The sequence below is a fragment of the Vidua chalybeata genome, chromosome Z (genome assembly GCF_026979565.1).
Source record: "Vidua chalybeata isolate OUT-0048 chromosome Z, bVidCha1 merged haplotype, whole genome shotgun sequence".
NCBI classification, from domain to species: domain Eukaryota; kingdom Metazoa; phylum Chordata; class Aves; order Passeriformes; family Viduidae; genus Vidua; species Vidua chalybeata.
In genome coordinates, this window is record NC_071570.1 from 52340005 (window position 1) to 52367860 (window position 27856).

Sequence of the window (27856 nt, forward strand, 5' to 3'; positions counted from 1 at the left end):
AAAGTAAAAACATTTCACACCATTGGTGCACTATGAATAGCACACGGTGGTAAACATATCTATAAACAATATGAACAGAAAGAGAGATAATCAATTGTTTACATTCCTCTCAGACTTTTTCCCAGGCTTAGCCTGGTAGAAATCTCTCTCCTTTTTTCTCTGACTGAACTGAAAATATCTATAACCAGCCACATGGGAGGCACACTCATTTCTAGCATTAAGAACAGCACATGCTCTCTGATAAGCTGAGCATTTTTGTGGTGATTATTTGCAGCATCAAGCCCATATCTGCTTTCCTAAGAAAGGTCGAACACTGAGGTGATGTTCCTGCTGGTTACACCAGAGCAGAGATGTAATCCTCCTTTCCAGGAGAAGTCTTTGCATATGGGACATCACAGATGGCAGACCTACTGTCAAAGCCACCATTTCAGGGAGCTGTGCATACAGAATCAGTCAGAATCACAGAATGGGTCAGGCTGGAAGGATATCTGGTCCAACTTCCCTGCTCAAGCACGACCACCCTAGAGGACATGGCACAGGATTGCATCCACACAGTTCTTGAATCTCTCAGGTGAGGGAGACTCCACAACCCCTTTGGGCAATCTGTTCCAGTGTGCAGTCACCTGCACAGTAAAGAAATTCTTCCTCGTGTTCAGGTGGAACCTTGTCACCCTCCCTTAGGATACTTCTAGACATAGGTGAGGTCACCTATCAATTGTGTCTTTAGGCATCTGCAGGAAGAATGTTCTCCAAGATTCCGTGCCTGGAGGCAGTGTACCTGGCAGTTCCCAAAGTGGAGTCACTTAAATTATGTTGGACCCTACATGACAGGTGGTCAGACCCTGAGCTCTGCTAGGACCAAGCCTAAACCAGGTACAGGTTCAGGAAGTACTTCAAAGGTTTCTTCCCTAGAAGAATCACAGAATCAATGGGGTTGGAAGGGATCTCTGGAGATCACCTACTCCAATCCCCCTGCCAAGGCAAGGGTCACCTAAAGCATGTGGCACAGGAACGTGTCCAGGTGCGTTTTGAATACCTCCAGAACGGAGACTCTGTGACTTCCCTAAGCAGCCTGTCCCAGTGCTCTGCCACTCTCAGTGTAAAATTCTTCCTCATGTCGAGGTGAAACTTGTGTTTATGGTCTTTGCTCCTCCTACTACCGCTAAGAATCACTGAAAATTGATTCTTGGCATCTGCCTTTGAGATATTTATATTCATTAATGAAATCCCCGCTCAGTCGTCTCTTCTCCAGACTGAACAGGCCCAGTTCCTGCAGTCTCTCCTCATGAGAAACATGCTCCAGACCCCAAATCACCTTTGTGGCCTCCTCTGGACCCCTTCCAGTATCTCCGTGTTTTTCTTGAGCTGTGGAGCTCAGAGTTGAACACAGCAGATGAGATACGGCCTTACCAGGGCTGAGTACAGGGGGCAGGATCACCTCATCGACCTACTGGCAGTGCTCTTCCGAATGCATCCCAGGATTCCGCTGGCGTGGGTGCAACGCAAGGGCACACCGCCGGCTGGAAAAACGGGCCGGCAGTAGCCTGTGAGAAATCGGGGACAAAGGACCCGTCGTAGCGCTCGGCGCATCGAGCAGACCGCGCTCCCTCCCTCCCGCCGCCAACCCCGAGCGCGGGCCCTGTCGCGACCCGCCCCCTATCGGGCCTCCGCCCTCCCGCGCCGGCACCGCCGCCGGCCGCGCGCACGGCGCGGAGTGCGGCCCGGCCCCGGCGGCGGCGGAGAAATGGCGGCGGCGGTGGCGGTGGCGCGGTGGTGTCCGGGCGGGCGGTGGGCGCTGTGCCTGTGCCTGTGCGCGGCGCTGCTGCCGCGGCCGGCACGGGGCCTCACCGACCGCCTCTACTGCGGCCGCCGAGTCTGCTACGAGGTGCTGGGCGTCAGCCGGCAGGCCAGCAAGGCGGAGATCGCCCGCGCCTACCGGCAGCTCGCCCGCCAATACCACCCCGACCGCTACCGCGGGGAGGCCGCGGGCGGCGAGGGCAGCGGGTCGCAGGCGGCGCACGAGAAGTTCCTGCTCATCGCCGCCGCCTACGAGACCCTCAAGGTGAGAGAGCGGGACCGCCGCCGCGGCCGGAGCCGCTCCGGTAAGCAGTCAGGGAGGGGAGGAGAAACACCCCGAAAAAGCCTCCTTCCGTAGCCAGCCCGAGAGTGCGGGAAAGAGGATGGAGTGCTCTTGAAAATCCTTCTGTGTCTAGAACGCGTTCTTTTCAAATTTATTTATTTTATTTATTTATTTATAACGAACCGACTAGGCTTTATCTTGGAGGTATACCTTTAAAAGTAGCAGTGACTCGAGTAGCATATGGGGTCTGTAAGGGAAGGTTTCTTAGGGCAAAGCATGTGTGACTTGGCAAAGATGGAACGCAGGAATGGAAGGAGACGTGTAAGTGTTTTAAGGCTGCAAGGGATTAGAAAAGGGAACTTTTTTTTGCGAGGCGGAAGGGGGGACGGAGTTTGAAAGGAATTCAGTTGAGTTTCGCAAAATTATATTTCCCCTCCCGCAATTACATGGGGGAAAATTATGAAAAACTCAGAAAACATTCGAACAATGAGGTTTTGAATTTGCCTTCCATTGGAGAGATTCCATAGCCCTGTAAACTAATTCCTTTAAGTTTTGTAAAACAATTTCCTACTAGGTTCTTAATCTGAAAATCTTTTCCTGAGCAATACTTATTAACACCAGTCCAGCTGGACTTCCCATTCTGAAGTTAAACAAGTTACTCTCTGGATTTTAGTTGCTTGTCTATTTTCTAGTTTTAAATGCCTTTGCACAGCACCTGCTTATTCATTTTACGACTAAACATGTAATATGTGCATGGGCAGATAAGTGCGAGAACAAATTAATAGAGAATATGAGTAAACAACTAATTTCCTCTATGTTTCATACTCCCTTGGGCTGCCACCAGTTTTACAGAGGCATGGTCCTTAATGAGTTGTAAAGCACATGTACAATAGAGCAAGTGAAAGCAGGAATTTAAACCTGAATGAGTTCTTCATGTCATCCTGCAGGATGAAGAAACACGTAAAGATTATGACTACATGCTGGATCATCCTGAAGAGTATTACAGGCATTACTACCACTACTACCGTAGGAGACTGGCACCTAAAGTAGACGTCACAATAGTGATCCTAGTTACAGTGTGTGCCATCTCCGTGTTTCAGGTAAAATTTCACGTTTACATTGTACTGCTCTGTGAGTTTCTGGACAAGAAGAGAAGTAGTGGCAGCTCTCATAACGTACCATTTAATAAAAAGTGTCAGTGAAGAGCCCTGTTCCTCTATGCTGTGGTTCAGGTCTATGTGGTGTCCATAAAAAGCAGATTTTTGACTGCCCTTGGTACCTTGAACAAAGGTAGAGATTAGTTTCTTTTAATTTTGTTGAGACAAGGTGCATCTTTTCTGAATAATTTACTCAGTTCTTCCTGGCAGGCTCAGAGTAGCTCAGGCAGGACTAGTGCCCAAAACAAAGTATGTCAGCTTGTCAAGATCCATACGTAAATTAAAAAAAAAAAAAAAAAAAAAAAAAAACAGACTAGCAAACTGAATTCAAGACTCAATTCAGATTATAGGACTGAATATCAGGAGTTTACTAAACTTGTGTGAATCTTGCATTGCGGTGTATTTTAAACACCACATTGATGAAGTCAGGAGAGAAGCAAATTCAGTTCAGCAGAGTTTACTCTGAAGGTGGTACATCCAAGGCCAAGAAAACCCCCTGTGTTTTAGATGAAAAAGCTTGTGCTGTTGCTGACAAGAGCACAAAAGTTCATAACTTCTCTTTAGGATCTTTTAAATCACTGGTTCAAAACATCATTAAAAATACCCAAGAAATTTAAGAGATGAAGATATAGCTTATGCTGTGGTACAGGCAGCTCAGTGTTTAGTGGGATATTGGAAGTTAGAATAAAAAGTATGTTGATCAGAATTTGAGAGCTTGGAATAATAAATTCTAATAGCATATTCAGCCAAATACCTCATTTATCTTCAGATTTAGTAGTGGCAAAGTTTCATTTCATGTCTTATTTCTTATTTTCTCTGCAAGTGCAGACACTCACTTTCCTGGAGTCCCAACTGCAAAATGCTTCTAAATTCAGTGTAAGCATCTGTGTAAACTGGTTTGCCCATCTTGCTTTCTGTTGTTTCTGCTTCTTGGCGTTTGCTAAGGTTGTATAGTGGGTTTATGTCTGCGCTTGGTCTTGCTAAATGGTGTGAGATGCGTCATGGTTAAAAACGTTGTGTCAGTGAGACACGCTTGGATGTCCCAAGAATGAAAGTGAGCTGCTAACTTTTTCCTTCTTTGCCTATCTAGTTTCTTCTACGTTTTCCATGCCTCATCTCAGGTCATTTACAAGACCCTAGACAGGAATAACATCATCTCTCAGCTAGTTCTTGTGCTTCTTCTGTCTTCAGAAGGAAGCATTCTCAGGGTTGTGCTGTACAGGCCTAGGAGCTGGACTTGATGATCATTGTGAGTCTCTTCCAATTCAGGATGTTCTATGATTCTGTGTTCATCCAGGCAATACATTTCTGATTTGTTGTCTGGGTTTTTTCTTTCCCCACTCCCTTGAAATCCAGCGTGTAGCTGGCAATCAGAGAGGTATGTTGAGTCTTGTATAGTAGACGCTGCCAGAGTAATGAGATTGTCACATACTTAGTCGATGTTCAGTGAACTGTTTTAAATGGGTAACAATTTTACACTTAAATATTCATATACTATTTATACTAGTTCCTATATTTATAAATATAACCAGAGGGGCTTCTGAGAATGGCTGGCACAGCCTGGTATTAACTTGCAGGAGATTGCCATCTACTCAGGAACAAAGCTGTTCAGAACAGTGTCTTCTTGGCCTTCCTTGTCATCATAAATTGAGATACACTTGTATACATCCATTTTCCAGGTGCTTCACTGAGTCTGGAGGGATAGCTTCTGTGATACCACAGAACTACTGTTAGCTTCACTTTTTGCTCTTACTGTAATATAACTGTGTTTAAAAGTGTGTGACAGCATTACTTTTTTCTTTTCCTGGCAAACCTCCAGATAGGAGTGTGTCTGTATTAAAACATGATTTTTACTTTTACTGTTCTTAAATTACAGTTCTTCAGCTGGTGGAGTAGTTACAATGAAGCTATCAACTACTTAGCATCTGTGCCAAAATACCGTATACAAGCTACTGAGATTGCCAGGCAACAAGGTTTACTCAACAAGACTAAAGAAAAAGGCAAGAACAGGAGATCTAAAGAAGAAATTCGTGAAGAGGAGGAAGAAATTATCAAAGACATTATTAAAAATAAAATAGATATAAAGGGTGGTTATCAGAAACCCAAAATATATGATATCCTTCTATTTCAGATCCTTCTTGCTCCTTTTTACTGGTGCAAATACATAGTTTGGTACTTTTGGTGGATTTATTGTTTTACTATTAAAGGGCAAGAGTATGGTGTGGAAGAGAAGTTGTATATCATACGAAGGTTCATGAAAATGTCTCAGTCTCAGTTTGACAGTCTGGAAGATCATCAAAAAGAGACCTTTCTTGAACGGCAACTGTGGATACGAGAAAACTATGAGGTGGGTAGTGATACTGAAATCAGCTAGGAAATAAACTTTCTAACACAACTTGAAGTATTAGAAAGCAGGCATTCTTTATTACGACACTGGACACACCCCAAGGATATGTCCTCTAATTAAATATATGTCATGAAACTTTACAGTGGAGTATTTATTCCATCATGATCATACATATTCATTCAATATACTTCTTAACTAATATATAAACATTACTTTTCCTAGAGCTAATTTGCATGCATCCAAGTCCTGCTTGGTTCTTGGAAGTCCTTTTATGGTTCTAGAGGCTTGTCTGAAGGGGTCTCTGATGATTGTATTGACTGAGTGCTTCAATATTACAGGTGTCCTTTCCTTGAACTTCAGGCACGTGCTGTTGCTTCTTGTTACATGCAAAAACACCACTGTTTTCCTTATTATCTGTTCATCCACTGGATCCAGCTACTTTGACATACCTTTTTTTGCTAATTAGTCTTTAAGGTCTATCCAGCAGCTTCAGGGACGCTGAAAATTTCTCTTCTCTGTGTTATTTATCAGTAGCCCTGGTGGAAAAACTAATGTTGGTTATCCAGCAGTCCCAGAGCAGTATTAACAGTGTGCTCTTATGGTAGGTTGAAGACTATTGTCTGTTCTCCAAACAGTAATAATTTGTAATAAGTATTACCCAGATTGTCTAAAACTCCTATTTCATCAGTCTTCTAAGCTGTTAATTCCTGGCTCAGACTGTTTTGATTGTTTGTTTGTTATTGTTTTGGTTTGTTTTCCCATCTGTCCTTTGATAGTTCTTTGGCCTGTGGAGAGTCATAGACTGTTCTTGCAGTGCTGTATACCTATTCAGGTAGGCATGGCATAAAAACTACCATTAGGCACAACTTCTGCTCTTGCCACGGATAGTCAATAAATTAATAGTCAATACTAGATAGTCACTATGTAATTTTTAAAAATTCTGTGAGAGCAGAGAAAGAACATTAGCCACAGCATGGATTTTTCAGTCCAGAATTATTTGGGATGCTGAGGCATGGCATGTTGACAGCACCCTTCTGTTATTCCACAGAGGTGCATCTGTGGGCCATTTTGATGGGAGGTTTCTAAAGAAAAACATGAGAATGTGCACTTAGTCTGCTTAAGGGGTTATGGAGTTGGTGCTGCTGTTCTGCATATGCTGGGGAAAGAGATGGGATGATGGCAGGACACCAAAGATAAGAGAATGTTTTCTAGAAAACCCATCCTAGCTGAGCAGATATACATGCCTAGCAGCTAATCCTTTCCTTACATTAACACCTATTTTAACATTTTCCTCTTCAAGTTTGTAGGGTAATTCACCCTTGCCTCTTTTGAAGAAACAATCTGAAGTTGAAAGACTGAGTAATGCTGCTAGTTAAAGCAGATGTTAATATGGAAAAAGATTGGATAGATATCCTGTAGTAGGGAAAAACTGCCCTAGTTTCTCATCCATGCAGTTTTTAACTAAGGATGTTTTGGTCACTGAATGTGAAAGAGCTGTATTTGCCACAAGTGAAGTGTTTTTAGCTCACACTTGTCTCCTGTAGTGGCCAGCAGTTCATTTTCTGTAACAAATACATGACAGCTGAACCTGTATAGTAATATTTATCCATCATATTCTGCAGCTTTGTGACTTTTTGAAAAGGAAATGGTGTCTTTGTAGGTAACTGCTTCAATGAGTTTTACTTGGTCACTTGTATGCAATGAAGTTTTCAGTCTCTGCTGTGCTATCTGGTCATGAGGTCATCAATACTTGAAGAAGGTGGTAGAAGAGGATTTTTTTGAAACCACCTGGACTCCTGCTCATTCCACTATTACAGAAAATGGAGAATAATCATGCTTTATTCTGTTCTTGTGCTAGCTGTGCTTTTGTGTACTACTGCCATATCCTTACTTGAAATGAAGTCATGTATTTTCTAGGCTGAAAAATAATGCTGTAGTGTTTCTCCCCAAAAGTTTGTCTGTTCCTTCATCACTGGAGATGTCTATCTATATGTTGTTCAGTTTTCTGGTGTTTTAGGATGGGACAAACAGGAATTCAGTACACAGGGACATCATAGAGCTCCACAATATTTTTACTGTTTCCTAATGGTTCTTAAAACCTTTATGATCACTGAGCATTGAGTTTGTGTATTCATGTAGCCATCTATAATATATTTTTAAAATTTTGTTCATGCCTAGCGGAACTCTAAATTTAATTGGCCTTTGAGTCAGACTAAGTCACATGACACTGAGATGATAAAATCATGGATGGTTTTGAGATTTATGCTGGCTGCACCTACATAAACTGCCTTCTAGAATAAAAATGTAGATACTGTTGCATTTTCATGGCTTTTTTTTTTTTTTTTAGATTATTGACTTTGCTGTTAACTGTAGATTCCATTGCAGTAACAGAATATTTCTTGACAGAATGTAATTTTTTATCTTTTAGTACTGTAAATACTGGATGCTGAGATAGTTGAGATATTCTCATCTTTGTTGAGAACCTTACTTGGGAACAAAAAGTCCCATAGTGCTATTCTGTTAGATGATGACTTTGAAAAGGGAGAACAGCTAAAATGAGCTGAACAGGTCCATTGAACAGTATGTGTGCTGAAAGGGACTCGCAAGGTTAGATTTTCAGAACATGAGCAGTTGCTTAGTGTGTATTTTGTTGAACTCATTGAGCATCTACTTCTCTAGCAAAAAAAAAAAGTTTTGGAGCTTACAGGAAGGTTGTTCTGCTCTCAGCAAAAACACAAAGCATCTTGGGCAGTAAGTAGTAGGCTCTTGGGCTGCAGGTCCTCCAACAGTTCGTGTTGGTCAGGGTCTGCTTCTGCACTGCAACTCAGTCTTTGGTAAGAACAATAAGCTGGCAAATGATTTAAGAATAAACACTTAGACCCTACTTGAGGCTCAATTAAGCTGTTTCTTCATCCTTATTAAAACCTTCTCTCTGTCTTACCAGGTGTATAAACGAGAACAAGAGGAGGAGTTAAAGAAGAAGATGGCCATGGATCCCCGATGGAAGAGATACCGGCGGTGGATGAAAAATGAAGGACCTGGAAGACTGACTTTTATTGATGATTGAAAGTTACTGAACAAAATGTGTGCTATTGCTGAAAGTGATTTGCAAAACTTTTCATTACATCATTCAGAGTTTTGTCTGCTGTGGCTTAGCAGTGATCTTAAACTCAGGAACTATTACATCAGGCAGAAGCATAATACAGGTTTACCATTTTTATAAATCAGACCTATTAAAACAGGCTCAGCCTAATGTATATATGCCATTTACTTGGGGATATCAGTGTGGAATTCATTATTCCAAACAATGTATTTTTGCTAGATACTTCATATTCATCATCAATGAAACCATTACGCTAGTCTTTCTGAAAATGTTTTTAGTTCAAACCTTGACAAGCCCCAGTTTTCCTCTTTAAGCTGAAGGGTTTCTGCAAGTGGAAACTGAAAATGCTTATAAAAGATTCTGAAGCAAGGACCATTTTCTGTTTTCCTCTCTTTCCCCCTACTTCTCAATCTAATTTCTAAGATACCAAATTGGTTGTTTCTCATGTAAACAATATGGGGATTATATGAGACTACTGCTATTCCTGCTTCACTTGGAAATGGATTTTATTCTTTGTGGGAATAAATGATGCATGATTGATCATCATTGTGATGCAAACAAGCCTTAATTCTTTGTTCTACAGAGTAATTAATGAAACAGTATGCTTGGATATTTGTGTTTTTTCATCTTGTACATTGGATAATACCTGCTTGTTCAGAACAAGTATACCAGTGAATATTAGTTTATTAAATGTGACATTTCTTTCACCAAAGTATTGGTTAAAGGGAAAAATGACCCTTTTGTTAAAAAGGGCAATTTTGATGCCTTATGTAAATAAAAGTTTATATATGAAGACTTGATTAGTTTTAAATTCTAAATCTTAAGTATTCATTACATTTATCTCTTCTGATCAGACCTCTGAGTACTTAGAATAAATAATACATAACAGCAATCTGTGTGGTTTGCTCTGTAACAACCGAGATCAGAGAGTTTCTATAATTTGCTGGTAAAAGGGATTCTGCTACCTTATTCCTCTTCAGTAATTTTACTGGGGAAGGAAAGATGGAGCATAGTCTCTCTCCTGTCGTCATACTTGTAAAAGTGAGTTCCTTACAAGGAAACTGCTGAAAACAGTGCCTTGTTAGCTACCTTTTGAGGAGATTTGTTCTTGGAGTACAGGTTTTGAACTTGCTACTCCTGACCTTTTGCATAGTCTTGAAATGTTGTTTCAGTTTTCTGTTTAAAAAAATATATTCAAAAACATGTGTTGTAGTTTTATGCCCAGCTGGAGATTAAACACCTCATAATTGCATGTTCAACTCCCCTCACTTTCCCCCCCCTTCCCCCCCCCCCCCCCCGGTAGAATGGAGACGAGAGTCAAAGTAAAACTTGTATGTTGAGATAAGAACAGTTTAATATTTGAAAATACAGTAAAATACAATAATAATGGGAAACAGTAAAACAAGTGATGCATGATGCAATTGCTCACCAGCCACTGACAGATGCCAGACTCCCCTTCCTGTACCCAGATCTGCTGGCCTTCTGGGTAACCCCCCCAGTTTAATTACCAGGCATGATATTCTCTGGTGTGGAATATCCATTTGGTTAGTTAAGGTTATTTGTCCCAGCTATGTTCCCTCCCAGTTTGTGTTTTGTGTTTTTTTTTTGTTTGGTTGGTTTTTTTTGTGGTTTGTTTGTTTGTTTGTTTGTATCTTCTCACTGGCAGAGCATGAGACCAGATGGGAAAAAGTCCTTGACTTCGGATAAACTAGACTTAGCAAAAACCAAAATATCACTGTGTTATCAACACCATTCTCATTCTGAATCAAAAACACAGCACTGTAACAGCTACAATACCCACTGTTTATTCCATATCATCTGCATTATGTCAAATTTCACACTCCCCAATATCCCATCACCTTCCCTGTTTTGATAGATATACAAACATCATTCTCTTAGTCAATGGAACACTCTGTTAAAACATCCACACAATTTAAAAAAAAAAGTTTGTTGAATTCATTTAATCCATGACTTTGGCCTTTATCCTTGGTAAGAGTCTTTCAAGTAGAAAAGATAGTACGAGGTGTTGGTTTGTTGCATGCTGCACATTGAGCCAGTTCTGATCCCAGTACTGCTGCACATGGTGGTTTTATCAAAGTTCATTTTTGTGGGTGCAGTGATCAGAGGGAAGTCAGGCTCAGATCCCCAGAACAGTTGTGATTAGGATTGATGCCATGAGGTGCTCTGTGAGGTGACACACATGCAGCTATTAATACCACTTCTACACACAGAAGTGGTAATACAGTGTTGCATAGTGATGAACATCATACAATTTAATTCACTGGCTATTTTCACCTAAAATCAAATTGCCTTGAGGCACACACAGGACTTCCCCATCCTCCAACATTACCCACCAAGTGCACCTGGGTCCTTGAGCAAAAGCAATCTCACAGATAGGTTTGCCTTTGTCTGAGGCAGGAATAACCCAGACCACTTTCCCCAGCATGCTTTTAATATACACTACAGGAAATTTATCCCCTTCTATACCACATAAAAACTTTGGGCAGGGCCAGCCTGGCTGGCAGATCCTCTGATATCTAACCAGGTAGCCTTTGCTAAATGTGTATGTATCCCAACATTTGAATGTCCCACCGCCCATTGCTCTCAGTGTAGTCTTTAACAGTCCATTTCATAATTCATTCTTTCCAGAGGCTGGTGCACGATAGGGAATGATACATCCACTCAATGCCATGTTCTTTGGCCCAAATGTCTATGAGGATGTTTAGGAAGGAAGTTCCACTGTCTGATTCAGACCTTTCTATGTTGCCACATGACTTGATTTTTCCAGGCCCAGGATGGTGTTCCAGGCAGTGGCATGAGGCACAGGGCATGTCCCTAGCCATCTGGTGCTGCTTCCACCACTGTAAGCACATGGCACTTGCCATCACAGATTTAGAGATGTATGATATGGTCAATCTGCCAGGCCTCCCCTCAGGCATCATCCTCCATACCACAGAGGCTTTACCTGCCTGGCCTGCTTTATGACAGCTCATGTTTCACATTCATGGATAACCTATGTCCTTGGTTAAGTCCACCTCTCAATCCCAAACCCATCTCTGTGTTGCATCTCTTCCTTGGTGTCCCAAGGTGTCATGGGCCTACCAAGCTAGAAATAATTTACCCTTGAGTTGCCACTCCAGGTCCACTTGAGACTCCTGAGTCCTAGAAGCCTGATCCACTTGCTGGTTATGCTGATCTTCAGTGGCCCAGCACTTGGGTACATGATGCACCTTCACAACCAGGCTCTCCATCCAGGCAGCAATATCTTGCCACAGTGGGGCAACTCAGATGAGTTTACCCTACACCAATTATTCTGCTTCTGTTACTGCAACCACCCCCACAGGGCATTTGCCACTACCTGTGAATCAGCATAAAGCATCAGCCATTTCTCTCATTCAGCAATGTCTAAGGCCAGCTGGATGGCTTTCAACTCTGCAAACTGACTCAATTTACCTTCTCCTTCAGCAGTTTCTGCAGCTTGTTGTGGGGGGCTCCGTACAGACTCTTTCCATCTCCAGTACTTTTCCACAAGGACAGCAAGGACCCAAACAAAAAAGGCATATTGCTCCTTCCTTTCTGGTAATGTATTACATAGTGGGGCCTCTCCAGTACGTATTACCTCTCCTTCTGGTGACAGTCCCAAATCTTTGCCTTCTGGTCAGTCCATGATCACTTCTAAGATTCCTGGATGATGAGGTTTCCTATCCAAGCTCGTTGTGCAACCAGTGCAACCCACTTACTCCACATAGCATTGGTTGCATGATGTGTAGAGGAGATCCCCCCTTTGAATATCCAGCCCATCATACAACCAGTATACCAGGAGGAGCTGTGCTTCAGTACCAATCGCTTCCGAAGTGGCTTGGACACCATAGGCTGCCTTGTATCTCCTTTTTAGTTGGAGTATAATAGGCCTCAGATCCTCCATATGGCCAATTCCAAAAACCTAGGGTTCAACCTTGAGCCTCAACTGGTGCTTTCTGTCAGAGGCTCCAGGAAGAACCATTCTCTTCAGCTGCAGTATAAGGCACATTTTTTACATCAAGGGATACACCATGAATTATCTCCTGTTTGGTTTATTCAAAGGCTTGTTGCTGCCCAGGGTCCCATTCAAAATAATTCTTCTTCTGTGTCATGTGCTAGAGGGAGCTTACAATCAGACTAATTTGAAATATTCATTTTCCAAAATCCCATAGTGCCTAGAAGAGCTGGTGCTTATTTCTAGGTAGCTGGTGGGCACATCACTGTGTTTTAGGTAAAAATTGACCCAGCTGAATTTAAAAAAAGAAAAAAATAATTTTTATTATAACAATCAAATTCTATCTGAGCCAGCCACAAAGAAAAGGACAGTGCCAAGCCCGGGATCGGCGCTGGGTGAAACACAGGTTCAATTACTCTAGTAGACGGTCTCTCCTATGCTTCATACCACCCGTTCTGTGCGAGCAGTTTTTATACAGTTTATTTTGCTTGAGGCCGGGATTTCGGTGATCAGCCTTTTCTTTCCATTCAAAGTCCCACATATTCATAAAGTCTCTTTTCTCTGCGCCGGGTTGAACAATCCGAGGTCCGGGAAGCGATGTGCATCGATGATGGAGTTACGGGAACCCGGCATTGAGATGCATCCCCCGGAGATTCCAGCGACTCCAATCTCAGGTACTTGGCGGGACAATCATCGCTTGTGCGTTCCTAGATTATTTCGAGAAACCGCCCATCTCCAAGGGAGCCATTTGCATTAACTTGTAAATGAAGCCTTGCCTACAATGGTTTCGACACACATGAGACAACCCCCCACTTTGCCCTGGCTCCCTTGCTTTGTGTCTATATTTAATCATATAAAAACTCCTATCCATATATCACTTTATAGGCGCAAATTATGCTTATTACACATAACAACTGTTATCCTATTAGTAATGTCCATTGGGATCTGCTGATGTCCATCTTGCCATTCTATTCCTAAAAATTGCATGTCCTATGCAGGTCCCTTTACCTTACCCTGTTTTATGGGAAAAAAATGGACTTTAGAAGGATATGGATTTTCTTTCCTTTCTCAAAAACCTCTCCTGCAGTATTCCTCCAAACAAAGATCTCATCAATATATTCCAGGTGTGCTGCTTCACCCTGCTCCAGTGCAGTCTGGATCAGTCCATGGCAGATGGTAGAGCTGTGTTTCCATCCCTAGCACAGTCAATTCCAGGTCTACTGGACATCCCTCCAAGTGAAAATAAACTGTGGCCTGCTCTCTGTTGCCAGAGGGATTGAGAAAAACACGTCAGCAAGGTCGGTGGTGGCACAACTTGGCTGCCTTTGACTCATGTTTGCATTGAAGCTCCAGAATGTTGGGTGTGGCAGCACTCAGAGGTGGTATTCATTCAGGCCATGATAATCTACTCTTCGTCTCCATCCCCAATAGACTTTCACACTTGCCATATGGGGCTGTTAAGGGGTAAGCAGGTCCTGCTGTTCACTCCTTGGCTCTCCAGCCAGCAAACCATGTGTAGGAGTTACAGAGTCTCTGTTGGAGCCTTATTAACTGCCATGCACCACTGTGGTAGTGAATGGTACCTGCTGTTCTCCAGCCTTCAGCAACCCCACAACAGGAGAGTCCTCTGGGAGATCAGGCAAGATAGACCACTGTTTCATTTCCTCTGCCTCTTGAGAAGTTATACCAAAAGCCCATCAATACCCTGAAATATCATTTCCTGGCACAGTCTATGCCAAGGATGTGTGGAGCCTCTGGTCCAGGCACACTAGGGTGCTTTTGCCTCTAATTCCCAGTTGGACTAATCTTAGCGTCCAATAGAGTTAGCTGTTCAGACTCCCCTGTCACTCCAGAAATACAAATGAATTCTATCCCTGTACAGCTTGATGGCATTAGGGTACAATGTGCACCAGCGTCTACCAAAGCCTTGTATTCCTGTTGGGCTGCTGTGCCAGGCCATTGAATCCACACAATGTGGATTCAATGGCCTGGCACAGCAGTAAACCCAGTAAACCCAGTTATCCCTCTCCTCCACCTGGCTAGAGGCTAAGGCACCTCTAATACTTATCTCAAGGTTCCCCACTAACATCTTGTAGAAATGGACTAGAACTTTTTTCCATAGGGTCAGTATTATGACCAGACCTTCCATTCTGCCTGGAAAACTGTCTGCTGGAGACTGGACCAGCAATCTCCCTGGAAAAAAATTGCACTGTGCTTGTTTTCCCCTGCAATTCCTGCACCTGTGCATCTAGGATCAAGGTGGATTGTTCATACCACTTCCTCATATCCTCTCTGTGGTCCTGCTGGTAAAACCACAGGGTATCCTGTGTGTACCTTTTATATCTTCTCTCTTGAGCAAGAGGACACCTGCTGTTAGTAGTAGAAATAGGGGCCCCTACAGGTGAGGAGTAGGACATAGTCTCTCTGAAATGCTGAAAATCCTGAGTCAGTTAATCTGCCAGCTTATCTGATAGCTTTTCCACAACTGCAGTGATGGGGGAAGGAATGCTGTCTTTGTATTCCTGGATGTAGAAAATCACCCCCTGTTGGTTGTGCATTATCTTTCCAAAGTACTGTTGACAAGGGATTGGCATGTTCTGTTGGTGCACTCTGTACAAATTTCCACTATGAATTGTGGACATCAGACATCATCTGGACCTGGGGGAGCTGCACATTGTCCAGGTCAAAATATATCACTTCTCATATGGCTAATTGACTCAGGTATTTAATACGTTTCTCTATTGCAGCCTATTTGCTTAAGTTACATGGAATATCTTCTTTATAGGGGTACCTTGTCCTCCCACTTGATAAGAGTCATGTCCACAGACAAAGGACTTGTGTCTTTATTCCCATTGCTTTGTCAATGCCCAGTTTCTCAGCAAGTGGTCCCAGCTCCCTGCTTTCCTAACTCTCTTAATGCCACACTACTGGCTCTATTGTCCCAGCACTGGAGCAGCCAGGTGATTATACAGTCACCTGAACAAGGACTGAAATCTTCTCTTATCTCCTGCAGCTCACTCAGGGAAAGGGATCAATTGTGGCTCTCTCTTCTGTCTCCTCCTCCAGTTCCTGTGATGGCCTTGATGATGGCTCTGTAATTCACCCTTGTGACAGTGCTGCTTCTTTGTCCTCTTTATTCTTCCTGTCCTCCTTGACTGCTTTTGCTAAAGGCTTTTTACAGGATGATTTTCATGTACTTTTCTTCTGCTTCTGCACAGGGGTAACTGACACTGGCACCTGTAGGTTTTGTTTCAGTGGTTTCAGTGGCAGTTCCTGTCACTGGGGTCAGAGCAGCTGCAGTGTCCCACAACGGCTGGAGCAGCTTCATGGCCTGTTTTCATCTCATTGTCAGATTCAGAGATCTTCTTTTCCCCCTCAGACTACTGAGCAGTGTTGTACATGGCTCAATAAGACTGGGCCAGGCCATAACATGTTGCAGTGATTTGGATTCTCTCTGGGCTGCCAGGGTGACAGCATATTTTTAAAAAGTAGTTTACTAGTTTCTGCATTCTGTACTTGCTCAGAGGTAAGGTGCAAATATCTTGAAGGTGCCCACTGCCCTATGTACTTACTCATAAAATCCCACACACCCTGCCACCCCAAACTATTCAGCTGTTCCGGTAACAGCTAGGGCAGAGTTAATTTCTTCTCAGTAGCTGTTACAGTGCTGTGTTTTGGATTTAGAATGAGAATGGTGTTGATAACACAGTGATGTTTTGCTTTTTGCTAAACTGAACTTATCCAAAGTCAAGGACATTTTTTACCCTCCTTATCTCATGCTCTGCCAGTGAGAAGATACAGAAAAAAAAAACCTAATATAAAGTGGGGAGAGTTACCTGGAATGGCAGCTGTGCTGGGTTTGGGAAGGAGGAGTCTGATATCAGTCAGCAGCTGGTGAGCAATTGCATTGTAGGTCACTTGCTTGTTTTCTTTCTACTATTATTTTTTTTTTTTACTTTATTTTCAATTATTAAACTGTTCTTATCACAACATATGAATTTTACTCTGATCCTTCTCCCTGTTGCACTGGGTTGGAGGTGGAGAGAGGGGGTGGAGTTGAGCAAGTGGTTGCTTTGTGCTTAATTTCCATCTGGCCTTAAAGCACAACATTCCTTTTTACACCTGATCATGGACCCAAAAGGTTGATATAAGGGCAGGTCTGAACGTGTGTTAAAAGAAAATTGTTATAAACATTCATTGTTGTAGTTTAACAGTTGCTAGCTACAATGTGGATTTATTTGCTCTCATATTTGTGACATTCTTTCTGTATTGTACCAGAGATACTAGTACTTGTTCTCTGTGGTGTATTTTGTAGGATGGGACTATGATATGACAGTGTTGTAGGCCATACATACATACATACCAATCAGGTGCATGTATTCAGCATTGCAGGCACCTCTGTGCTTTGGGAGTTCTTTACTGTGAACAATTAATAATCATTGTATTTTTCTCCTTGGAGGAACAGCCTATGAGGGGAACTCCTTCCTGTTTTTTACTCCCTCTCCTTTTTTCCTTCCTTGCCCTCCAGGCTGATAAGAGTAGTCAAGAATTTTTAAGATTTTGAATATCCTTTGACTACCTTTGAAACCAAACTGGTCTTTTTACTGGGAGCCAGCATGTTATTGCAAATGGTTCAAGTCTTCTTTAAGGTCAGATAAATAATTGAGAACATCACCCAGAGATCTACCCAAAAACTGGACAGTTTGGAGATGTGGGAAGGGGAGCTGAATTGAAATTTGTATGTTGAAATAGAACAATTTGATAATTGAAAGTAAAGTAATATAACAATGATAACAAAAAGGAAAACAGGAAGTGATGCACAATGCAATTGCTTACCACCTGCTGACTCATGCCAGACTCCCCCCAGTTTAGGTACTGGACATGACATTCTATGGTGTGGAATATCCCTTTGGCCAGTTACTGTCACCTGTCCCTGCTATGCTCACTCCTGGTTTGGGAGAGCATGAGGGAAGGAGAGAATAAAAAGTCCTTGTCTTTGGAACAACAGGACTTAGCAAAAACCAAAACATCAGTATGTTATCAACACCACTCTCATCCAAAACACAAGACCATAGCAGCTACTGAGAAGAAATTAAGTCTATCCCAGCTGAAGCCAGAACAGCGTGACAGAAATATTATGCTGAATCTCTGTACATGGTAGTAAAATTGAAGAGGAATTGCTAGATTGTTCCTTAATCTTTGTTGAATGAAGAGTAGCAATGAACTTAATTCATTTTGCATCTAATTATCAATTAAAATATAAAAATTGTTAAAGAAGGTATGCACAGAAAGCTGTGCTTGCTTCCATGAAGTAATCTTAGGGACACTGCAAAGATGCGTATGAAGTGAGAGACCACAGCTTTGGTGTACTGCTGCTTCATCCTCCAAAACACAAACAGTGTCCTGCAAGAGTGGAAGAGGGAAGAGTAAGTTGCTGTGGTAGAAACAGAGAATGAAGCTAAGAACAAATACAGTGGTGCTGATTATTAAAAGAGGCAGTTACATCTGGAAATGTACAAGGCAATTGTATTCAAGAGGATCTAAACCCGTGTGTGCAGTTTCACAGGCTAATAGCTCTGCTGCTTTTGACCTTATGCAGCATTTTGCTCTGTCCTTTTCCAAGCAAAATATTTGGGTTATGCAAATATGAAGCTGGAACACGGATCTGTTTTCCCTTGACGTCTACCTTCCTTGTAATGAAGATGAATTTCATTACCTGACAGTATAGTGGAAATCAATGCAATGGAGGTACAGTCCTGGCAGAGGACAGAGCTGTATCTTTCAGTGGCAATGGTGTTTTGTCTCTGTAACACTTCTGGCCTGATATCAAGTGTCTGGAGAAGTCAGACATATCATACAAACAGCTGGAAATGAGCCATTTTACTGAGTTCATTTTGGAGTTCCGTCTTCTCTAGACATGTCACCCCTTTGAAAATAATCAGATGCAGACATAAATTCATAGAAAGCAGCAAAAATTTGCTGGGCAGAAACACTGCAGTCACATTTCTGTGACAAAAGATAGAAAAAGTCAGGTGTCTTTAGAAACCTGTCAACACTGCAGTGACATCTCATTACCAGAGGCTACTAGGCATTTCTAGACTATCATGGTAGTTCTAAATTATGTCTGTCTTCTGGGCATAAATTTTCAGAGACTGCTGGGAGCTACAATAGTAGGCCTAGCATAGCCAGTGTAGGTTGAATTGACTTGAGGGAGAAATGTCTACATGAACAAGTATTGCTGGTACTGGGTAGTGACGAGATCATTATGGAGAAAAGGGTTGCAAAGTATTAGGATCTTGGAGAAGATTCAGTGTGTCTTTTCCATGACCATGCTGAGGCCCTGACTGAGGCACAAGCATGTGCATACCTGGTTGTCCCTACAGAATTATAGAATCATTAACGTTGGAAAAGACCATTAAGACCATCATTCTGGTGGACCTAAGCTAAACTTTGCTTGAAACTTCGTAGACGACACTTCCCCAAGTGACCAAGAGCAACCAGTGGAGACCGCAGAAGAGGCCCATGCAGGCATGGTGACACATCATAAGGCTGTGCAAACTAAATGACTATGCATGAGGTAGGTGGTAACAAAGTATTGGATAGGCGGGTTTATGTAAAATTTTGTGTATAAATTATCTTGGTTTTTACTCCTTGGTGTGCTGTTGTGGTGTGTTTTCTTTTTTATTATTGTTTTCAACAGTTCATTTTGTACCCCCCCCCCCCCCAGGCATTGGTTCAGTCCCTGCTGTCAGTCCTCCCTCATATCTACCCCTTTTTCCAGAGGATTCCTTGTCATTTATGTATCCCTTGCTGCCCCATTGGTTTAGTTAGACTGTTCCCTTCCCCAAGAACTTCCTATTGGTTAGAACATTGTAATCCCCGCCTTATGTTCTTCCCCTGCCACTCTGCTATTGGTTCCTAGTCCCAAGCTCCACCCTAGTCCTGTCCCTTAAAACCCACTGCCCTGGTTATGCCTTCCTCTGTGCCTCTGCTGTATATTTGAGTTATGGATGCTTTTTGTTTCACCATTTTGCATAATGAACAGTCCTCGGATAAGCAAGCAAGGCCCATCTCGTCTTTTCTATGACTGCTTAGGAGGTTCGGGGTCCCGGGGGAGGTGTCGCACCCCCCTTCTGTTGCTCACACCCAGCACACTGCTGCTGTGTGCCGTTGCCGCGCCGCAGCAGTGTGCTTGATTTGTAGGAGACTTCCACCTTGCACCCTCTGTAAAATAAGCAATATTTCCTTTCTGGACCTAAACATTTGTCTGTGTTCCTAAAATGTCAGTGTTCCAAAAACTTGGCAATACCAGCACCTCAGTGTTTTTCTTGTGAGGGGCCCAGAATTGGGCACATGACATGAGGTGTGGCCTCACCATTGCCAAGTACAGAGGGACAATCGCTGCCCTGGTCTTGCTGGCCACACTATTGTTGATATAGATCAGGATGTCATTGTCCTTCTTGGCCACCTGGGCACATGCTGGGCCATGTTCAGCTGCTCTTGATCAGCACCCCCACATCCTTTTCTGCCAGACAGCTTTCCAGTCATTGTGTTCCAGCCTGTAGCACTGCCTGGGGTGTTGTGACCCAAAGGCATCACTCAGCACTTGGTCTTGTGGAACCTCACAAAATTGGCCTCAGTCCATCAATCCAGGATGTCTTAATCCCCCTGAAGAGCATTTCTGCTCTGCAGGTCAATACTCCTATCCAACATGGTGTCATCTGTGAACTTGCTGTGTGTGGACTTTATCGTCTCATCCAGGTAGGTGATGAAGACATTAAACAGGGCTGGCCCAAATACTGACACCTGGAGAACACCACTAGTGACCAGCTGCCTGCTGGATTTAACTCCATTCACCACAACTTTTTGGGCCCAGCCATCCAGCCAGTTCTTACCCAGCAAAGAGTTCACTCATAAACACCATAAGCTGACAGTTTCTCCAGGAGAATGCTGTGGGAAATGGTGTCAAAGGCTTTGCTGAAATCTAGATAGACAACATCCACAGCCTTTCCCTCATTCTCTAGTTGTGTCTCCTTGCTACAGAAGGACATTCGGTTGGTCAGGCAGGACTTGTCTTCCAGAAACCCATTCTGGCTAGGCCTGACCTCCTGCTTGTCCTGTTTTATGTTCAGAGCAACCATTTTAGGCTATAAGCTTAATTCCAACAACTTTTAAACAAGCCAGCAAACTAATAGATGGCAAACCCCTGCCAAAAAGTGAGAGGACTTATTTATGTGAGAGGTCACTGCTGAAATGGTGATGAACAGCTCTGAGTGAGGAGATGCAGCAATATTGGCAGCAGCTGCCAGGCAGTTGGAACCTAACAGCTGCCTGTGGGTAGAAGACATGTTTAGAACTCCATCTTTGTAATTGTTCAAGACCAAGTTTGATAGGGCTCTGAGCAACCTGATGTAGTGGTTGGCATCCTTGCTCAAAGTGGGGTTAGAACTAGACTATATTTAAAGTCCCTTCTGATCTAAACTATTCTGTGACTCTGTGAATTCCATTTCCCCTCTCTTCTTCTCCCTGTTTTTTTCCCCCACTTCTTTTCTCCTTTCCCCCCTTTTTTTTCCCTCTCCTTTTCCCCGTTTTTCCTCTTTTTCATATTTTCTTTTTTCCTCTTATTATTCCTCCCTGTTTTTCCTCCCATTTCCCCTCTTTTTTTTCTTCTTCCCTCCTTCCCCCCTTCCCACTTTACTTTTTGTTTCCTTTTCTTCTCTTTTATTTTTTTAGGCCGTGCTGTAACCAGCAGGTTTCCGGCCCCCAAAGCAGTTCCAGCCCACACCGAGCGCCGCTGCCAGGCGCTGCAGGCGGCAAGGAGCACCGGCGTCCGGCCGAGAGCCGGGGCGGTCCGCGGGGGCTGCGGGCGGAGCGGCCCCGGCCCCTCCCCGGGGCGGAGGGAACCGAGCCGAGCCCGCCGGAATCACGCCGCCTGCCCGCTTCATCTCCCCCGTCTTCCCCGCGGCTTCGGTATGTCGTCGGGCGGCAGCCTGAGCACCATGCAGCGGCTGGTGGAGCAGCTGAAGGTGGAGGCGGCCGTGGAGAGGATCAAGGTGAGCCGGGGCGCGGGGTGCGGTGCGTCCGGGACCGGGGTGAGGCGCGGGGTGCCGCGACCCCCGCGGTGGGGCGGGAGAGAGGAGCTGCTCCTGTCTTCCCCTCCGCACTGGTCGGCGCCGCCCGCCCTGGGAAGGAAGGGGGTGAGGCGTGCGTGTGCCCGGGGGGCCTCGAGCCCCGGCCGCACGGGAGCGATGGAGAGAGTGCCGTTCCCTGGTGGATGGAGCCGTGATAAATAATACAGCAGCTCCTCGTTAATTCTGCACCAGCAAACAGATAACCGGCAGTAGTTCCTCGCAGCGGAGTCAGCCCCGACTCCCCCCTGCTTCGGAGCGCTGGCAGGATCTGCATGGGGAGGCGGTGCGGGGTGGTACCCGCTGGCACACTTGGGGAAGGCAGGCGATTTGCTATGCATGCATGAATCTTCTCCTGCTTGCACATTTCCAGACAAAGGCAGCATGATGAGGCGGTCCTGTCGTCTGCCAGCTCCTCAGGTTTGGTGACCTGACCGAGACAGCTCTTGGTTTCCAGCAGATGTGTGGGGGGGTTCATCACCATGCACAAAATCCAACATAGTCTTTGAAGTGATGGAGGTCAAATTAATTTATATCCTACACTTTTCTCTGCTTGCATTCGCCATTTTTCTCTGGCCAGAAAAGTCACTCACAAAAGACTAGCTTCCTCAGTCTGACGACAGTGCCAACACATTGAGCTGCAGGAACTTAGCTAATTGATTTAAAAATAATTCAAAATACTTGTTCCCACTACTCCTGACCCGGGCTGGTGAAAATTTGACTTGCTCTTTGCAAGGTAAAACCACTCTGGCTTTTGGATATCATTCTAATCAATTTGGTTTTGTTACTGCATTTTAGTAGCAAAACCGAATCAGCAGATGCTTGATTCACTAAAAATTACTGTGCTTATCACCGCAGTAAGGTGTGGGAATATGTGGAAAACAACATGTTTCAGAGTAGAAATGTAGACTCTTGTGGCAAGGGGAGTATTGTCAAACACTGAAATGATTGCCCACTAGTTATTGTTGGTGCCTGGATCTCTGTTCCGGCTCATTTTGAGTCATAAACTCAAAATACTCATATACTTCTCCCCACTAATTTTTTGTGGGTGGGGAGTGGCTATAAAATACGTAGTTTGTAGTTTACAGGTGTTACTTTGTGGCAGTAACATATTCTGGAGCTGGACTTCTCAATGCTGGGTATTTTTTATGAGTTTGCTCTGGTAATCTGGGGAGGCTTGTCCCTGATGGACCTCAGACTTATCTTTTTTGCAGCACTGTGCACCGCGGTCTCTTTCCAGGTCTGCTGTTCTAGCAGCCTGTTCATGGCTTTGAAATGGCACATGATTAAAAACATGTAATGAAAGTGACATGTTCTGTGACTTGTCATGTCATAAGAAATGACACACGATTAAAAACACATATAAATTGTGTCATCTAGGTTTCTATACATACAGTACAAAAATAATGTGAAATATATTCAGCTGATAAAAACCACTTGGTTCAGTTTTAGCAAGCACTGAAATGGGAGAAAACATTGTTTCAGCTACTTTGAATAGACAATGTGTTTCCAGATGGAAGCTGGTTATGAAAGGATTTTTAAAAATACATTCCATACTGCCAAGTTCCAATGGTGATTTTGTTTACCCTGCTGGCTAAAAAAGCAGACAGGAACAATATTTTCAGAAAGAGGAAACTTGAGTAGGAAGAAGTACCCATACACATCTTTCATGCGGAAGCTGCTGAAGGGAGTGTGTTTGTCATGTGATGAAATACTGCAGAAATTTTCTGTGTGAATGGGAGAAAAGAAGAATGCTACAGGGCATAGGTAGGACTAAGAGTAGGCAGCTCTGGTTTATATCTTTTGAGGATATACATAGCTCAGTCTGTGTTGAAGGGTTTGGCAGCATAGTGCAAGGTGATGCTGTAAGCACTGCTAACTTGCAAAGGAAAAAGCTCCATGTAGCCTTGGCCTGATCAGTATTGACTAGTGGGATCTCTGCCTGATAGCCACGTGGTGCACAGTGAGGCACCACAAGGGGCAGGTGCTGTGGTTGAGGCAAGGGTGCTAATGCTGCAGGGGGTCCAAGGGGCTGGGCAGGGCAGGAGAACCTCTGCAGCCTCCAGAAAGGGCTTCTCCTCAGGTAAGGAAGGAGTGACAAAGCCTGCTGACTTAGCAGGAGTCCTTGCTGCAGAGGCTTCTCCCTGTACTGTGCTCAAGAGAACCTGGGAAGCTGAGGGAAAAAAACTTCTCATAACATCTCCCTGAAGTGCCATCAACTGCTGGCTAAATTCAGGCAGTTACTAGGATGAGCATCTTGGAGGACAGCCTGGAGAAGAATTGGAAGACAGTGATCAGGAGAGCAGCAAAATAGCAAAGTGTGTGCTAAGCCAGATTTCGCATGTGTCTCCAGATTCTGTTAGATGGGATGGCCCAGAACCAAAATTCCATTGGGGCTCTGGGGTGTTTCCTGTAGACGTGAGGCTGGGAACTGTGGATAGTCCTTCTGGTTATTGTTTAGCAACACTGCAGAGTTGTGTAGGAAGAAAAGTCAATATTTCAGGAGTCCTGTAACAAAGGTAGAGGTGAGGTCAGAGGAGAACTTATAGTTCCATCAATATATTTAGTACTTCCTTTTATAAAATATATATCAGACAGCATGGGTTTTGACAGTTCCCTGCAGCTGTTCTTAATATGTGTCTGGGAAACTGGAAATTCCTCTACATTTTCCTTCAAAAATGTAGGCGCATGACTGACTTGCCATCCAAAAGGAGAGTGAGCAGGGGAGTTCAGTGCTGAGGACATTTTGCCTTTGGGATCTTGGGCTTGCTCTGCAGCTCGGGACTCTCCTTTTAGGGGGCCAGAGTGTGGATTTGAAGTTCTGACTTCACTGCTGGGGGAAAATGACCATTTGGACTTCAAAAGCTTTTCATCCTCACCTTTTTGCTTTCACTCCTTAATATACTCTGTGTTGTTTAGAAGTTTGGAATGAAAATCCTTTTAATAACTTATCAGAAGATACAAGAGTTCAAATATAAACCTCCAAACACCACAGTACATTATAAAATCATCATAGCTCTATGCATTTTAATGGGAAGAAATGGCATCACACTGGCACCTCAGTCCTCTACACTCTTCTGGCTTATCACTGGTGTAGTATTTCATGTGTGCTTCATCAGAGCTTTGTAAACTCTGCTTCTGTGCTGATTTACTTGATGTTCTAGAATCTGAGAGTTGACTTGGCTGCATTCCAGCTCTGTCTGACAATAGCTCTTCAAGAGGAAATGCTTAATAGATGCTTGTGAATGAATTAGTTTCCTCTCTGGATTTTTTTTCCTTTTCAGGTCTCTCAGGCAGCTGCAGAACTCCAGCAGTACTGTACGCAAAATGCTTGCAAAGATGCCTTGCTTGTTGGGGTTCCCACAGGGAGCAATCCCTTCCGTGAACCCCGATCCTGTGCTCTGCTCTGAAATCAGGTAATAAAGTTACAGATGCCATGACAACTACTCTAATTTGAAACTCAAACCCTTGGAGAGACAGAGACACATGGTGATACTTGTTTAAGTGTTGAGTTCTTGCTTGAGTGTTCATCATTTCTTTGCCAGCTCTGCGAATGGTTTTCTGGGTTTTTTAGGTGTGGCAGTTGAAGTATGTCTCTTTTCTACAGCTCTTTCTAGAAGTGTTTTCTTTATGAGTTAGTTTTTTATTGGGATAATTGTATTTCTGTGTTTGTGCAGCAATAAAGTAATTAGCAGCATCCAAAGTAATTAAAATTGTCTAAGACACACAGCTATGTTTGACATAGCCGGACAGTAGACAGTCACATACCCAGCTTGGAGAAGTAAGACAAAGCTGTGGCAATTTTATATGTTCTGATGACTAGCTCACAGCTTAAGAATCATGTTAAAATACATTTAGGTCTTTAATGTCATATTGCAGTTCATTTTGCTGTGTCTGTCCTTAGGCTTTTTCTGTTAATATTAATATTGGTACAGCACCAAAACCAGTGGAAGCAGAGAGGAGCTGAGACAATCTGTAGTCACGTCCTTCGTAACCTTTTTCAGCACAGATCTAAAAGATGAGCTACTCCCTGAACTCTGCATTGCCTGTACCCCTGTAACACCTGCAGAGTAGGTGGGTGGCTGGCTGTCCAACATTTGCAAACCTTTAGAATCCAGTTTCATGATTCCTAGTCTGGCCTATCCCATTTCTCACAAAGGTTATCAGTGATTGCAGCAGTGATTGCATGCAGAAAGGTCATGCATGCTAGTAGTCTTGGGCAAAACCACACCGTAACTTGGGAAATCTACTTCTTTTGCTTGACACACAAATGTGGAAGTAAGATGTTCAGAAGGGGTTACTCCCTCTTAAAAGAAAAAAATAAAAATAGTTCCTGATAAAGAGCTGAAAAATCTACAGAGAGAGGAAGAAACACTGAAGTCTGTTCTTTTCATGAGAGTGCTATTAAAGAAAAAATGGATGTTTTCTCTATGGGCAGAATTTAAGCTAGAACATAAATTACTCGTAAAATCTTCCCCTTGCTGCTGCCAACTGTTCCTGAGCTTGCACCTCAGCTTTTGCCTCATCAATATCATGGCTTTGATTGTTGCTACATAGGTTTAACAAAACAGGACTGAACCTAAAGAAAGGGAACAACTGAACATGAGATGTTCTTCTGGAAAAATTTAGAGAGGGTGAAGCAAAAGCAGATTTTCCCAATTTTGGCACCACCTGTAATTCTTCATGTAAATAAGATAATTTTTTTAATGACCATTGTGTATGTTCTTCTGTTATTTAAGCAGCCTTTCTACTTTTTGGTTTTTTGGGGGTCTGTGTGTGTATATGTCTACATATTCTGAGGTGATCACATCACACAGATACATTAAAAAAATATTTTCTTAGAAGAACTTGAAGTTTAATTTACGATACTTTAAAAAATGCATAGCTCAGCCCAAGATGTCATTTGGTACTTTTTGCTGATAGATCAAATACTTAGTTTATTATTCTTGTGTTACCTTAGGATCATAGGAAATTCAGAGCAAAGAAAAAAGCCATTTAAAAATTTTATGATATTGTGAGGATATCAACATCTAGCAAAGGAAAATCATTATTTGTTTTTTCTCAGTGCAAAGGAGCTTTTCTGCTGTAATTTATAAGAGAAATTACATCTATCAGCTTAAGAAGATGGCATTTAATAAGCCTTTTTTTTTCTTCTTGTAGGGGAGGTCATTGGAGAACTGCTTTCAAGCATGACATGAATAACAACTGCCTTTCCTTCACAAGAAAAGTCTCTGTCTTTTATGTGGCTAAAACAGCATCCTAGATATCTGTCTGTGTTCTTGAGAATCTGTATTCCACTATATTTTAGTAATGTTCTTGAAGTTTTTAAATGTACTTTTACTACCACTTTTACTACACTATGCTAACTATACAAATATTACTTGAGAACTTTACATTTTAGAAATGAAAAACATGTGAGTTTTTAATGAAATTACTTACTCTGACCTTGATAAACCATAACACAGAATAATAGCAAAAACTACTCACGGGGATTTTTTTTTTTCCAAAATAAAACAACCTATAAGTGAATAATTAAAGTATAAATCTAAAAGCTATTAGAGCTGAAGTAAAGTCCTCAGGAGACATTTTACTTCCCATTAGCAAGACCTGGAACCAACTTCAGTTTTTTTTCAAGTGCATCTCAGTGCATAAATGACACATTTTAATAACTGCTGTAGCAGAGGCCTGATTCCTAAAGCAAGTTTCTTGCAATTCTTCTAATCTGTAAGCCTTCTAATTTGTAACAGTAGTGCTGTGTTGGAATTTTCTTAATTTTCTTGACATATTTAAAATGTTACCAAACAGACGCTAAGAATCTATGAACATCCAAAGACAATTGCATGCATTGTTATCACGGTTTGCAATACACAGAATTTACTAAAATGTGCTTGGTCATTTGCCTTCAATTTTTGATAGAGCACTTTTACAAGAACAACTTTTTTTATAGGTTTTTAATTTTATGTACTTCCTATTGTTTGTATTAATCTTTTAGAAGTTGGGAAATAAAATTCCTGTCCCTCTTGGCTTTGAGCTCATTGTGTAATTGTAACAAAGAGCAGCTACTG

At 42.9% G+C, this 27856-nt stretch overlaps 3 protein-coding genes across 3 annotated transcripts in view; 2 read left to right on the top strand and 1 right to left on the bottom strand.

The window, feature by feature from the left end:
- Positions 1-1590, bottom strand: part of ECPAS (Ecm29 proteasome adaptor and scaffold) — a 61085-nt gene extending 59495 nt beyond the window's left edge. The window contains exon 1 of the mRNA XM_053932533.1: positions 1452-1590. Within this exon, the coding sequence (XP_053788508.1) occupies positions 1452-1590 (139 nt within the window). The remainder of the gene's footprint in view (positions 1-1451) is intronic.
- DNAJC25 (DnaJ heat shock protein family (Hsp40) member C25) lies at positions 1566-9579 on the top strand. The gene is made up of 4 exons (XM_053931524.1): positions 1566-2062; positions 3028-3180; positions 5114-5584; positions 8529-9579. Exons 1-4 carry the CDS (start codon positions 1745-1747, stop codon positions 8649-8651), a joined length of 1065 nt encoding a protein of 354 aa, XP_053787499.1. The 5' UTR covers positions 1566-1744; the 3' UTR covers positions 8652-9579.
- Positions 9580-21546: 11967 nt separating this feature from the next.
- GNG10 (G protein subunit gamma 10) lies at positions 21547-27814 on the top strand. The gene is made up of 3 exons (XM_053931525.1): positions 21547-21716; positions 25076-25207; positions 26952-27814. The coding sequence occupies exons 1-2, from the start codon at positions 21636-21638 to the stop codon at positions 25199-25201; spliced, it is 207 nt and encodes a 68-aa protein (XP_053787500.1). The 5' UTR covers positions 21547-21635; the 3' UTR covers positions 25202-25207; positions 26952-27814.
- The last annotated feature ends 42 nt before the right edge of the window (positions 27815-27856 follow it).